General features: G+C 35.9%; 1 protein-coding gene across 3 annotated transcripts in view; it reads right to left on the bottom strand.

The window, feature by feature from the left end:
- Positions 1-451: 451 nt before the first annotated feature.
- The window catches only part of LOC124787819 (transmembrane ascorbate-dependent reductase CYB561), a 283,476-nt gene continuing 267,865 nt past the window's right edge, over positions 452-16,062 (bottom strand). For 2 of the 3 annotated variants that reach the window (XM_047254751.1, XM_047254749.1), the window contains exons 3-5: positions 12,435-12,643; positions 5,633-5,802; positions 3,312-3,616 (exon numbers count right to left, since the gene is read on the bottom strand). In XM_047254751.1, the coding sequence (XP_047110707.1) occupies positions 3,463-3,616; positions 5,633-5,802; positions 12,435-12,643 (533 nt within the window). In that variant the 3' untranslated portion in view covers positions 3,312-3,462. Of the gene's footprint in view, positions 1,650-3,311; positions 3,617-5,632; positions 5,803-12,434; positions 12,644-16,062 lie in introns of those variants that run through there. The other variant, XM_047254750.1, reaches the window with a different exon arrangement.

The raw sequence follows: 16,062 nt of genomic DNA, 5'->3' as shown, positions 1-16,062 counted from the left end.
AGAAAAGATCAAAATGCACACAATGCTAATTTTGAGGTACTTTTAAGCACATAATTAAGTTATATTAATACAATGCAAGATTTGTTATTTGTTCAAGTGATTTGGTTTCTTCATGTTCATGTTGTGTTTAAAACTTGCAAATGCTTTTCAATGTTTCTTTTTATCAGAAGTTCATAACTTACACTCCGTGCCACTGTCATGATATTAATCACACCATATTTTAAGCTTGTAAATAATCCCAGTGGTGAGTTCACTGTGTTATGAGTAAATGGTATCTTATACAATTCCTGTAGAAACAAAACACTTGTTGTCTGACGTATAGAAACTGAGTTTTAAATGGATGTTAGCATCCTTTATAAGCATGTAATACACATTACATTTGACTTTATCAAAGTTCAAAAATAGCTGTTTGTAATTGACAGTGAGCAGACAAAGAACTTCTAAAATACGGTAGTTTTTTTAATACTTTAATGTCAAACTTCTTCAGGTTACATATGAAACTTTTTATACTCCAATAACACTTATCATTTTGAATGCTTCGATGTAATAATTATAGCATAAATGTAAATCTATTATTTCTTTCATACATTAATCTGATATCTCAATAACAAAAATCTGAATAATAGAATTCCTTACTTGACCGAATTCTTTATGTGTTCTGTCAAGTCAACACTCGTGGTATCTTCACACCAAAAGATTTAAAAAGATAACAATGATGGCAGAGGTAAAATTAAAAACTTTTTGTGACGCAGACAATATGAGGAAAGATGTAATCATAGAACAGATTTCTTTTTTTAAAAAAAAAGAATCTGCTCCAAAGACAAATATTTCGAACTTTGCACAAGTGTGCAAAATATGTTAGGTGTAATTAACATTTATAGTTTTCTAAAATTTTCTGCCATCAAACAATAACAACAAATTACTTTTAATATTCAGTCATACTGCTCATTAACTTTTCTCTATATTTAGAGCAAGTTATTTAAATACAACACTCATGCACGCATTTGCACAGATCTGAATTTTTGTGTATATATATAAATGGATCATGTACACAAATGTATGTCAGTATTTTTCCTTATTAACTACAAAGCTTATGTACAAAGGCATGATTTATAAAACGATATACAAGACTGATTATCTGCACCGAAGTAATAAAAAGTGACTATGCTAGAACACACAGAATGTCTATAAAAATGGTATGGATAATAATAAGGTACCTTAGCAGGAATAAAATGTCTTTGTACACAGAATATATCCTTTTTGGTCCTTTCAGCTTGTACACTGTTAAAAAGGGCACTGTCCACTGTTATGAAGATAAGACTGACAATCTTGATAAGAAAATGTATAAAAATTCTAATGGTTCACTATTTCTGGATTGAACAGTTAAAGAATTTTTTTTCCTTCCAATACAGCGTAGGAACAACTGAACCTACAAAGCTTCTGTGACATTAGATTACAGCAGTGAAACAATTCAGTCCAAATAACGTATTGTAAAACTAGTCTACAGTCGTTCAGTGACGAAAGTCTTAACTTGTGTGCGGAATGGTTCCCTCCGCACAGCGTAAGACAGAAGTATCCCCAAAGCTACCAACACCATAGCCAGAGCATTCATGATTATCCCTTCCTCAGGCATCTCCGAATACTTAGAGCTGAAAGCACACAGAGAAACAAACATAAATTTGTGCACATGCCACACCATGCAGGAACCCTGTGAGACAACACACAAGCATAAACATGGTTCAAACAACAGCAAGTTTGTAATGGGTGTTTTGCATTTGTGCTAACGTATCACGTAAGTGTTTCCACAGGAGGACAGAAAACAAACTTCAGTCTCTCGTGAATAAAACATAATAAATGACATTATGATTTAGACTGATACGAATTAAGGTCATGTTAGACTATATTGGTCTTTCATACCTGTATACTGCTGCCGAAGCAGCATAATACAAAATAAACAAAAATGTGACAGGTACTGAAGAATTGCCCCAGAGCCTCTAAAAATAAATAAATCAGGTCTATTAGGGAGATATAATAAAACCTTCAAATTATGAAATACTTTCATTTTATGTTTTTAAATTTTGAGAACAAGAAAATTACAGAAACTGAGAAAAACCAAAAAATCTCTTTTGCAAATGGCAATATTGCGTAACTTTGACTGTCACCTGTAAGTCTTTTTTGGTACCGCTCCATTAGCCTGACGCCTTTGGTGTTTGCTGACGGATGAAACCAGTATTATGCTAGGCATAGATCACTGCAAGAGTAATACAGCTACTCAGTGGTTCATTCACAGACCCTTGGTAATAACTGAGATATATTTGTTGTATGTTAATTACATGCAAACATTTTTCAATATGAAAACAGGCTGATGAGTTATGTTTGACTTGGAAATATAGTGTCCTGTTCTTTACTAAAACACAATTTCACTGTGAAAAAATTCAGATGTCTTGAATCCATAGCCAGCAGATGCTGTAATGACACCTATTAATGCTCTCTGAATTAAAGATTTTTCATTTTCTTAGTATTCTTGGATAACGACTCAAAATATACTGAATGATATGCATGTGAATTTCTGGCAGAGTTCTTAGAAGTTGATATCTCACTAAACATAGCAACTTTTTGAGAAAATATAAATCACTAAGCACTAGCAGACAGAAAGTAAAATGTTTTTCTGGCAAATACTTCAAATGACAAGTAACAGTTACCTTTCCAGAACTTGCATAGCTCTGTCGAATTCTTATCTTGTCAGTAACTGTTACCGGCCTAAGGTAATTTTCTAAGCTGGTCATTAATACTTAGTTTTAACTATCACTGTGGAAGATAAAACTATTTTTTTCTTGATATGAAAGTCATATATTGCTTTCTGCAAATGCTGATAGGAACTAACTCTAGTAAATGACCGATTTACCTGAACTCTTGCATCTGATACATTTAATTTGGTGTTACTTAAAAAGAGGAAAAAACAAGGGTGCATAAGAAAACAGTATTAAATTATAATTATAAACAGGAAAGATAGGCAAACATGAAATTGTTACTTTAAAAAACTGAATTCAGTTTCCACCATGATGGAATGAAGAAAGATGAATTAATGACGTTAGGTGTCCACTGTGACTGAAAAGCAACAGGTTATTGTTAGAAGGCTGTGTGACAGACTAATACCAAATGCATTCAGTGCTGTGTACCATCACCTTGAGAGTGCCATCTGCTGTGCAGTGAAGTTAGTAAGCTGATTTAGGGCTGATACATACCATAAAGTAAGAGAAATCTGAGTATTTCCACAAGAGAGTAATCAGAATCAGAGAACAGGCAAGAAGTGTAACAAAAATGTTTTTATTTGAGCATTGCTCAATACAATCACTTAATCAAAAGTGTTCTTATGAATGAAAATATGAAATCTCAATTTATATTCCTTGTAAATAGTTTTCTGAATATCACATGAGAAGCTTATGAGAAGTGTTAAGATCTTCATAGATCTCCATCTGATGTAATCAGAATACGACCACGGTAACGGAAGTCATCCCTCATGACGATGTAGCCAACAACAACTGCGCTGACTGAAAGCACTATGGCAAGTGCGTTCACTATGACAGCCTCCTCAGGCAAATTCTGGTAATTGGTGCTGCAAATTGATAATTGATATGTGCATAAATGTAATGTATATATGCTAATGACAGTTAAAGTAACATAAGAATAAAAGTGTCCAGTATAGAAATTACTAGAGGAAAAAATGGAGGTTTGGAAAATCATTAAGAATAAAAGAAAGTTAACAGAAACTGAAATGTCAGGGAAATAAATTATAAATAACAACCATTAAAACTCACCAGTAATTTCAGAACATCAATCATCATTTCTGATGACCAATGTAATAGCTTTTGTTCTCTTTATTTTAATTTATGCAAAGTTGATAACATTGTCTACTGTGGCTATGATGCAAGTCACAAGTAAATAATATGTATTATAATAGTTATGGGAACTAAATTAACCAGTGATACCTGAGAAGGTTACAGAATAAAAGAAACAGAATTAAATATGATAATTTGAACTTCAGGAAACAATATATTTCTACCTCCACAACCAAAGTGAAAGTGACAAAGCAGGAACAGAAAATGTTTAGGTTAGAGTAGTAATAAGGGTTAAAAAAAAACTAGTCATCTGATACATATGGCCACTGTAGACAAAGTACGAGAATAGAAAGTTGATTATGATGGATAATTTGAAGACTAGAAGCAATCTGTAGACTGCAATTAATGTGCCACACAGTAAGTGGACCTACTGTTCCCAGATCAGGATAAAGGACTGAAGGAAGATTGAAAAAGACAGAGCAGACATTAAAATCTCAACACAGAAACAAAAATGAGGAAAACTTGTCAGTAAATAACAAATAACTAAAAAGGTGATTTACCCCAAATATCAGAGATATAAATGCACAAGTAAAGAAAGCTACTTTGGAAAGGAATTGTTAAATAAACTAGTGGCAAAGGAGGCCTTTTCAGAAGGAAATCAAAATAATATGGATTAGGTTAAGACCAAATATTGGGAATAAATGGAAGACATTAATCGATTCAAATTTTATGAAATGTAATGAACAGAATCATTAATGACGAAATGCACAGACATTAAATTATACCCACTATTGGGTAGCGTATTCCTATTAATTTCAGAACTATTCTTGTGTGTACCATTTCCCACCATTTTTAATAACAATACACCAGTGAACATTTCTTTCTTTTTTAACTTTTAGCTTTTCACACATAACATATGACGAAGTTTTATATCTTGTCATTGTAGTGTAAATTAAGTATAGCAGCAGCAATTTATTATTATTTTTGCTCAATGCGAAACTATTGTTAACATATCCGTGTAACGGAACTTAATAGCAATTTATAATTTCTGCTTCTATCTACCATTTTGTTATTTTAAGAGGGCTGCTTCTAAAAATGTGTGTGTTTTACCTGCAAAATTGTAGGCATGACATCAGTCTTGTCCCTCACATTTCATTCCTTTTCTGTAATACATCTATGCAGACGAAGTCTACTTTTAAGCAACATTCTATTGCTTAACCAGTTGACTGGACAGATTGTATGTGTTCATTTGGAATAAGGACTTTAATAGTAGCAGTATGCCATTCCACCTTACTAAAGGCACATGGGAAGTTTGGAAAGATTATTTGTTTATGACAATGATGTGAATGTTTGTACTAAACATGGAGCTAAGAATGTGCTACTGTGACATTCTCAGGTAATTTTTAAGAAGATTTTGAAGTTTTCACATTTGATACTTATATGACACTAATAATTCATGACGCTTTTAAGATGCAAACTATTTTTCAAATAGATGGCAGATAGCTGAAATATCTACTTTTCAAATAGAATCATATCACATTGCACAAAAATGCAGTATGAAGCTATTAAGAAAGCTTCAAGATTTGTCTACGAAGCAGAAAGATAATTTTCTAAATTTAACTTCACAGCTTGTAAATGTTATCCTATTCTGACATAAAGTTAATATTGTGTTCCACGTGTGTCTTTTTTAAAACATTGGTAATAATTTATTTGGACTGTAGCAAATAGAAAGTAAAGACAGATTAGTCCCTTTCCTGTAGATAAAATACACTTTCACACTCTGGAATACATACCTAAGCTTAAAGAAGGCCTTCTCTGTGAGACCTGTAAGGCATGTCGCTACAGCCAGCATGAAAGTTGTTATGCCAAAGGATGCGTGTATGGGTACTAGAGAAGCTCGGAATGCTGCTGTTGCACCTTCACAGCACAGCAAGATCAGGAAGCTGAAGAAGCCTACAACAAACTGGAACAAGCAGTAATATTAATCATCTGTTCTACAGATTACTAAAATGTAACTATCCTTTCTACAAATTGTACGAACTACACTAGAAGTAAATAAGCATTTAAACTCGATATGTAGGCATTAAAGCTTAGTGTAAAGTACATTATTCACACTTTATGCAGATTCAGTTTATTTCAAATTTTCATCAACACAGTCACCCTTAATTTTGTATGTATATTAAATATTGCTTTCATTTTTAACAATTTTTTTCCACCAAACAGCCCTGACTCAGCACACACATGCTTGTGACTTGCATGTATACAACAGGAAACCATTTGGTCTAACCTGAAAGTAGATACTTAGAGAAAGTATTTTCAACAGAGGAGACAACCATGATTAGTTATCTACAATAAAATTTATTATGTACCTAGACGGCACATATATCAGGTTTTTTTGCAGATTAAAACTGTTGCCAGATGAGGTCTTGAGCTTGAGAACTTGGCCTTTCATGGGCAAGTACTCTACCAACTGAGCTACCCGAGCATGACCCATCCTCACAGCTTTACATCCATCAGTACCTCATCTTATACCTTCCAGACTTCACAGTAGTTCTGCTACAGAAACTTGCAGGACAAGCACTCCTGGAAGAAAGGATATTCCAGAGATGTGGCTTAGCCAGAGCCTGCAAGTGAATATTCATTGTGGAAACAATTCTCCCAGGCTGTGACTAAGCCGTGTCTCCACAAGGTCCTTTCTTCCAGAAGTGCCAGCCCCATAAGTTTTGAAACTTCCTGTCAGATTAAAACTGTGTGCCCGACCGAGACTCGAACTCGGGACCTTTGCCTTTCGTGGGCAAGTGCTCTACCAACTGAGCTACCGAAGCAAGACTCACGCCTGGTACTCACAGCTTTACTTCTGCCAGGGCCGAGTTCGAGTCTCGGTCGGGCACACAGCTTTAATCTGCCTGGAAGTTTCATATCAGCGCACACTCCGCTGCAGAGTGAAAATCTCATTCCCATAAGTTTTGCAGCAAAACTTCTATGAAGTGTCGATAGTAGGAGATGAGGTATTGTAGGAAGTAAAGCTGTGAGGACAGGTAACAAGTCATGTTCAGATATTTCATTTGGTAGAGCACTTGCCCACTAAAGGCAGAGGTGTTGGGTTTGAGTACCAGTCTGACATACAGTTTTAATCTGCCTGGAAGGTTCATATTAATACATACTCCACTGCAGACTAAAAATTCATTCATTGTATGTTTTTAGTCTAGATAAATAACAAATAGTGTTGCAAATCTGACAGTATTTTTGATTCACAATTTGAACAGCAACCTACAATAAATATTTCAGTTACATCCCTGCCAAAAGGAATCTACAAGTGTGCAGTTTCTACACCGAAGAGGCAACAGAATTCATCTTGCTCTTACAGTAGTGTGAAAATTCTGTTACAATAAAACACCATTTTTAATACTGTAAATTAATATTTCTATTTAGATTCAGAAGTATACATCATTCAGTACTTCAATAACCCAAATGACAGCATTTAGTTTAATTATTTGCATGTTTCATGGATCATTATTTGACCACTAACTGTGATACGGAAGACACCAGTTTCACAATTATAGTACATCTTCTCAATGGAAAATATGCCTACATGCTCCCCATATACGGTACATGATTTCTTAAGCCTTTCCCATCTAATTTTTCTACCTACTGTGTTCTCCCCAACTCTTATTTATAGCACAATAATGGAAATTTGTCAGAAACTGTCTGACATTGGAGCCATACCAGAAAAAAATAATGTGAGATGTAGTCCAATAGTGGACACAAAAGTATTAATTTATAGTTTTCAGTGTGATAGGGTCTGCAGCTGTGATGAATTGTTTGAAAGATTTCTTGAAGCCTTCAGCTGCCATTCTCTTTATTTCCTGTATCATTGTACAATTTTGGCCTTACGCCATTTTCAAGTATCTAAAATGGAAGTATCATACATTGGCTACATTAGTGACAATTGTGATTTGATGTAGGAACAAGTCATATCTGAAGATACACTAGGCGTGCATTATAACTGACTTTATGGATGATTTTTTAGTAGCAGATTATGTCATATATGACTTTGCTCCTATGAAATCATGTTATGCTCATAAAATGCAACCATAATACAGTTTTACTCGACTCTTGTAGTTCTCAGTACTGTTTCATTAGAATACTGTGATAAAAGTGGTATATAAGATATTTGTACCAACTGTTCAAAAATGACATGCTCCTACAGTAACAAAACAAATATTTACAAGTTATTTTAAAGGAATTACATACAGTCATATTTACACCAATGATTTACGATAACTGAATGTAAGTAAGAACAAAAGCATATGCAGGTTAGGTAGCAAATTTCTGTAAAATAATTATAATCTTCCTAGTATTAAGTATGTTATACAAAAGAGCTTTGCAACAACTGCTCAAAAGTACTCCTAAAATAGCGTGAACACCACTAATTATTTTATGAGCATAACATGATGTCATAGGAGCAACGACGTATATGACATAATCTGCTACTAAAAAAATCATCCATATAGTAAGTTATAATGCGCTAATGTGCGCCTAGTTTATCTCCAGGTATGACTCATTACTACATCAAAATCACAAGTGTCACTAATGTATCCAATGTATGATACTTCTGTTTTAGATACTTGAAATGGCCCATGGCCAAAATTGTACAATCTTACAGGAAATAAAGAGAATGGCAGCTGAAGGTTTCAAGAAATCATTCAAAAAATATTAATTTATATTGTGTTCCATATTCATATAGTAATTTATAGTTAACTCTGTTTAATTTATCTCTCCCCCTCTCAAACACATGCACAGAGACCAAGACACCATACAACTAAACATTCAGAAATCTTTCAATGGAGAAGGAGTGATTTCAGTTTGTGTTTGAAGTTAATTACATTCCTTACATCAGTGTGTACATGGTCAAAGATTTTTAAGGATGAATACCTCACTCAGTTGAGCTCAAGAGTGTTACAGGAAGGAAAATTATAGTGCAGGGCAAGTTCACAGCTATGAAATTGAGAAAAGCTGGTGTTGCTGGGAAGAATGCAGATGACACAGCTGTGAAGCAATTTTTGAAGTCACACACATTGTGTTCAGTGGCATGCTCAGCAGCTGGATGGTCCTGCTGTCTCTTGGCCACAATTTGGTGATGGTCACTCATATGAACAGACACCAGACAAGGATACTGCATAGTTTGGGTGGGTGGAGGAATACAGCTGTGGATGGGGTGGGTAAGGTAGTGAGGAGGATATATCTCAGCTCAGGTAATGGTGAGAGGTAGTCAGAATCCTGGCAGAGAATGTGATCAGCTGCTCAAGTCCTGGATCACAATGAGTCATGAGGCGGGTGCTCTGTTTGGTCAGGCAATGAGTATCTGAGGAATCGGGAGATAAAGCACAGGAGACTTGTTTCTGGATAAAGTGGGAAGGCAATTTCAGCAGTTGAAAGTCTCAGTGAAATCCTAGGCACATATGGAGAGGGACTGCTCCTCATTACAGATGGCATGACCACATGCGGCTAAGCAATATGGAAGGGAATTCTTGATATGGAATGGGTGGCAGCTGTCAAAGTGGAGGTATTGTGGTGGTCAGTAAGTTTCATAAGCGTGGAGGTACCGATGTAGCCATCCTTCACATGGAGACTGACAGCGGGGAACGTGGCTTGTTGGGCTGAGGAGGGCCAAGGATTCAATCATTCTGAGGGTGGTCTGTCAATTTCTTGTTGCAGTATTACATCTCTGCTTTATATTTATCTATCCTGTCTTCCCCTTCAGTAATATTGTCTTCAAATATGTCTCAGCCTACCCTTCTTTTCTTTGTACTGGTTTGCCATCTGAGCTGAAACTTGCATGTATATGAATATTATACAACACTTCACTCACATCTTTCATAATTCAGTGTAAAGATTCCCTAATAACTTCATTACTATAAATTACTTTATATTGTTTATTAGAAGTTTCACCTATGGCCATTCACATAACTGTGTATTTATAATTGCTACTGATAAAAAATTTTGTATCTAGTACAAAATGACAGAAGGTAGAATACAAATGAATGTTTAACTAGAGCATCATACTCATCTGAGAATTTGAGACAGCACTAGCTCAGCTGGAGAGGACTGGGGAAGAAAGTAGACACATGTTTTTTTAAAGACTCCTTTATTACTTGCCTGATGTGATTACAAGCAATTCACAGACAGCCTAAATCAGAATGGGAAGATGGTAGGTTGCACCCATTGCTTATGAAGAGGAGTCCATTGTTTTCTGTCACTGTGCTGCATCATGCAGCACAATGGGGTACAATAAATATACAATATTACATCCATGATTTACTTAAAAATGACACAAATACCTTTAGTGAAAAAAAAGTCAAAATGACTCCCTTTTAAAATTTTGTGTAACTGATAGGAATAAAATTAAAAACTTAGGCTTGTTTGACAAGCACTTCAAATACGCATCACTAATATGATAAACTCAAGAACTGTACCAACATGACTTGTATACAGAAACATAAATGGCAATATTTATGCATGAGTTTTGCATGTGACACTTTATACCTAAAACTTACTAAATTTTAGTAATTCATTTATTATAGATTCAGAGCTATAACTATCATAGAAAAATCACTAACTCATGAAATATCAGCTTTTTATAAAACTCTCACTTAAATATTCACACTGAATTCTTGCTTACTATTGTAATAACGTAACAGGGTCATTATTTCAGCTTATATATTCTCAGAACTCAAAAGTTTCAGAACTTTATAATGGGAATTTTGAGTTGCAATGCACAAAAGCTCATTCATGAACACCCGAGATAATTGTAAAACACATTACTTCTTATTCCAGAACATTTGAAAACATTCCTAGAGAATCCAAAATTCTTTTTGAAATTTATGAACAATTTCAACTTTGATCTCTTTGCAGGTTCTCAGACAGTGGTGTCATGTAGATGGTGAGACATTTCTGCAAACTGATTTGTTACTATCCTCAGGTGATCCTAATGACTGCTGCTCACATACATACATACATACATACATACATACATACAAACAAGCAAACAAGCAAACAAACAAACAAACAAACAAACATACATACATCCATGTTTCTATGTGTCTATCCATAATGTTCCATAGATCCAATTGAGAAGGAGAACCTTCATGGGTGTGGAACAAGTCAAGATACACATTAATGTAAGACAACAACTTAATCTGCTTTACTGTATTAACAACAGACTATCAATATATTTCTTAATGCTATTCACACTTATGTCATCTAAATCTCATCAAGTAAATTGGTAAGAAATTTACTACCTTGAAAAAGGGTGCTCCCTCCACGGTTTTACTATATAACTGCTCGCCATCTGCTATTAGTAGCTTAATATTTACTCAGTTACAATGGAACTTTCAAACAAAACAGTTTTTACATCTAAAAATACTGGAGTTTTATAACAAACAGTTATACTTGCTGTGTAGTTAACAGCACTTTCTAAACCCTGAATCGAGATATTCAAATAATTTGTAGAAACAGTAGGTACTGATGTATAGTTCCTGTTTTCTTTTGAATTTATAAGGATTCCCAATTTATTGCTTTATGATAGATGGGAGCTTGTTTAATGTCTTACTAACAGAGCAACTAACACTATTCTGGGGCCTAGTCAAGGATGTGAAATGCTGGAGGAAGTGAGTAATTGGAATACAAACCACATTCCTCAGTCACTAAGCTGCCACCACCAGGATCGGGAAATTGCTAATGTAGATGTGGCTAACCTACATGGTGTCATCTTAATTTTTCAGTTGATATGACATAAATGGATCTTCTAACATACTGACATTGTATTTTGAGTGCATTCAAACTTGAGTCCAAAGCTTTAATAGTTAATCAGTCATCAGAATTGCCTGAAGTTGCCAACAAATTAACTTGCCAAAATACCACTATGTTTAGACGACACTATCACACTGAACACCTGAGAAGAGTTCAATATTATCATACACCAGGAAAATCTGAAATCACATCTCTCTATTATTTTCTGCATAACAAACACATCTCAACTGTATCAGTTCTTTAGTAGTGAAAGATTTAGCTAGAATTAACAACTAGTTATCATCTCCATAACTTGCCAGATTTTAATGAAACCACTTTGTACAGCTGATGGCAATGTAGAAATGCAATAGACAAAAGATGATCACAGTATCAAAACAAGATAGGCTGCATTATCTGACGAGTGTTTACTGCAGAGCTGTTAGCAAGCTGGTGTTTGTCGATACTAAAATGCTGTGATTGCTGAGGTAATGGAGGCTGTTTGCATTACATTTTTCAAACCTTTATCCACCCATTGACATGATAAGCATATACACAGTTGTTACTTATCAATAAAGCGATTTGCTTGAAAAAGTAAAAAATTCTATATTAAGTACCTACAACAATTCTTCAATAAGGAGTAAGTTCTGATGCGCTCTGCAGTATGTATTGACTGTACCTATCAGCATCAATCTTTCCCTTTTCCCTTAACATGTTGTTTTTAAAATTAGTTCACGTATGTGCTAGTGCCAGTTCATTGATGAAGTTAAAAGGAGCTACTAAAATGGTGTTTACAAGTATAATTACCTGCAGTGCAAACAGGCCCATGGTAACCAGCCCCATCCAGCTGTGCAGGGAGTAGAAGTTTGCTATCGGTGGATCTGCAAGGTTGTGTGAATCAAGTACTGCTATAAATCCAACCACAATGCATGGTATGGCAAGAGCATGGAAGATTGTGTGGAACAGCTTCACGTAGATGCGACGGCAGCATCGACAGATTCGATACAGTAACAGGGCTGAAACAAAAAAAATTGTTAGTTTTTCTGTGCAAGAAATTTATATCACAAACTGTTACTCTAATTTGCTTTTGAAAAAAATGAAATTTATCAATTATTTTGTAAACTTCACAGAATGAAAATATATCACATGTTACTCTCACACCAATGTTTTCCTGTAAACCATATGGCATTACCAAGTGAGTACAGGTACATTTTTGAGATCTATCATTGGACACAGAGCTCCTTCACAATTTATTTATGCAAACATAAAATATGAATATGACATCAGACAGAAAACAAGTGTGTGCCTGAAGCAGCCCACAAACATTAAGACTACTGAAAGAAGTGAAGACAAAGTTAATGTACAATGATTTCACTATTCCAAGCAGAATTATTATTGTTAAAAATATTTAATATGTATCTATATGTGTCACATCTGAAATAATCTGTATATGTAAGATACTACTAATGAGGCCACATATGCCATCACAGTAAACAAAAAATTGTTTCTCTTTCTTTTTGTAACTGGAAACAGTCTTAATTTCTCACACAGCATGCTGATTCTTGAAATGAATAGGATCCTTTTCACAGCCTGGCAAGCACAGACAGTATCAGAAACCATATAGCACTTGTGCATAGCCACAAAAAAAGAATAAGGAATAGAAGAAAGGACCAGCAGGGTCAACACTTCTATCACAAATCAGGGTGTGCATTACAGCATTCAGTAAGATTTATAAATTATATAAGATTGGCATTTTAAGTAAAACTGTGGCTGTGGAGTCTTACAGCAGGCCTGTGTACTTACAAAGCACCATGACAAAAAGGTAGCTTTTTCAGTACCTACAAATTTCCGATTTAATCACTATTTGCAGTCACTGGTTGGTTGGTTCTCACTTCTCAAACAGCTGCAGCAACAAAACAGTAAGCAGCTTTTAAGTCCATAGTTTATGTCTGGCACAATATCTTGTGGTAGAAACTGATCAGGATTGGACATCTATTCCAAAAATCTTTCAGCTTTTGGTGAGTAAAGACAACAGTGGACTTCACGTTAAGAATGTTACATTACTATCTGACTATATATACAAGAACTATAAATGCATTCCGTACATTACGAGTTTTATCTAGAAAAGAAGTACCCCTCACCACCATCAACTTGGCAGTCATTTACTGGAAATGAATGCACAAGTGAGGAAAGATATAGGTCATGAGTATCATCTACTACCATATTCCACCTAATCAAAAGTACGTAGACATTTATTAACGACACAGATATGGGGTATGTCCAAATTTTGCCTTTATGATGGCTTGAACATTAATGGTAGTACTTTCGGTAAGATGTCAATGTCCATGGAGGAATTGTAGCCCTTTCTTCCTCCAGAGCCACATCCAGATACAGTAGTGATGTAGGACACTGGTGTCTGGAGCGAAGCTGACGTGACACATCAAAAGATGTTGTTTGGGATCAGATCGGGACTCTAAGCAGGCCAGCCCATATTAGGAATGTTGCTGTCCACAAACCACTGACTCAAAGATGCTGCTTTGTGACAGGGATTACTGTCATATTGCTACAGTCATACTCTCTGAACTGCTCCTCTACTGTACACAGTAACAATACTGTAAAATACGTTTATATCTTTCTACATTTATCTTCTTCTGAAGTGCAGTAAGGAACCACACACTGAACATAAACACCCTTATACTGTAACATTTACACCTCTATATTTCACTGTTGGCACAACACATGATAGCAGGTAATGTTATCCAGGCATTTGCCCAACCCAAATTCCTCCAGCAGATTGCCACAGGATATAGATGCTTACCCTCACTCATCAATCCAAATCACTTGTCTCCAATCACCCTTTGTCCAGTAGTACTGCTCTTCAAATGTACTTCAGCATTAACTGCTGTTACTATGAGGTTCATTCAAATGAAACCTGGTCAGAGCATCTACCTTTGTCTCACACGTATGGTGACACCACGTAACTCCGAGTATTGTGGTGCCATCTATTGGTAGAGAGACTGATGCGTGCACACAATTTGATGTTGTATAGCACCAGTGCGGTTTCACGCCAAAGAGAAGGTGGTCACACAAGTTATCGTCCACTACATGCAGGCGAGTAAGTAGGAACAACAAGGAATGATTCGATTTTTGGTGGTAGAGGGAGTTGTAGGCTGTGAAATGTATTGGCAGATAAACACTGTGTACAATGAGTAGTTCAAGTGTTGTAGAATGGCGCAAACGATTCCTTGAGGGCCGTTAGTCACTGGAACACTATGCTCGTCCTGGACAGGCTCATCGTGTCATTACACTGGAAATGGTTGCAGAAGTGAATGCTTTAGTCTTGGACAACTACAGAATCATCATGTACAAAATCCAGTGGTTACTGGGTATTAACGTGGGCACCGCCCACACCATAATGCATAGAGAAATCTGTGCACAGTGGGTTCCCCACCAACTGACCACTGAACAGCACAATACTCGAATGGCACTGTCTTTTAGCTGCAACATTATCATGAGGATGAATACTGCTTTCTGTCACATATTGTCACAAGTGACGAAACATAGTGTCACCATTTTGAACTGGAAAATAAGCGTCAGAGCAAGCAGTGGAAACATGCGACTTCACCACCTCCAAAGAAATCAAAGGCCGTGCACAGCAGTTCTGGTAAGGTCATAGTGTCCTCCTTTTTTGGCCACAAGGGTTCATTGCTTGTCGAGTTCCTGGAATGGGGACATCAATTCCCAACGGACGACGAAGTGTGTGACAGGCTCCAGGCATGCATCCGACAGCAGCCTAGTAGCTTCTTCAAGGATGGAATCAATGGCTAGTGTCACAATGGGATAAATGTGCCAACAGTTTTGGCGACTATTTTTAGTATGTGTACTGCATATAACTACATTTTTGAGTTAATAAAATCGTTACCGTTACTTTACACTAGTGACTGGATTTCGTTTGAATGCCCCTTATATACTTTTTTCATCACTGGTCACATATTTAATTTATATGGCATTTGAGAGGCAATATAGTGAAAAAAATCCTATGTGCATTTTCATAAAGTTGTAGTGAATTTCGTATGTTATTTAAATATTTACTATTTGCAGTTATATTTTCAAGGACATGGGTAGTCTTGGCAAGCCCAAGTCAAACCTTGTTAAGTAATGATGCGAATGACTATTCACAATCAGTAATATGGTAAGTCACATTGTGCCATACCACAAAAGTAATGTACAATTATTCGTCATGTGTGCTCTCGACAGGACACGTTGGCGCCGGCCGTTGTGGCCGAGTAGTTCTAGGCGCTTCAGTCCAGAACCACACTGCTGCTACGGTCGCAGGTTCGAATCCTGCCTGGGGCATGGATGTGTGTGCTGTCCTTAGGTTAGTTAGGTTTAAGTAGTTCTAAGTTCTAGGGGACTGATGACCTCAGATGTTGAG

Source organism: Schistocerca piceifrons, chromosome 3 (genome assembly GCF_021461385.2).
Source record: "Schistocerca piceifrons isolate TAMUIC-IGC-003096 chromosome 3, iqSchPice1.1, whole genome shotgun sequence".
In the NCBI taxonomy this organism is placed as follows: domain Eukaryota; kingdom Metazoa; phylum Arthropoda; class Insecta; order Orthoptera; family Acrididae; genus Schistocerca; species Schistocerca piceifrons.
Note: the sequence above shows the minus strand (reverse complement) of the source record. Positions and strands in the feature narration are given on the sequence as shown.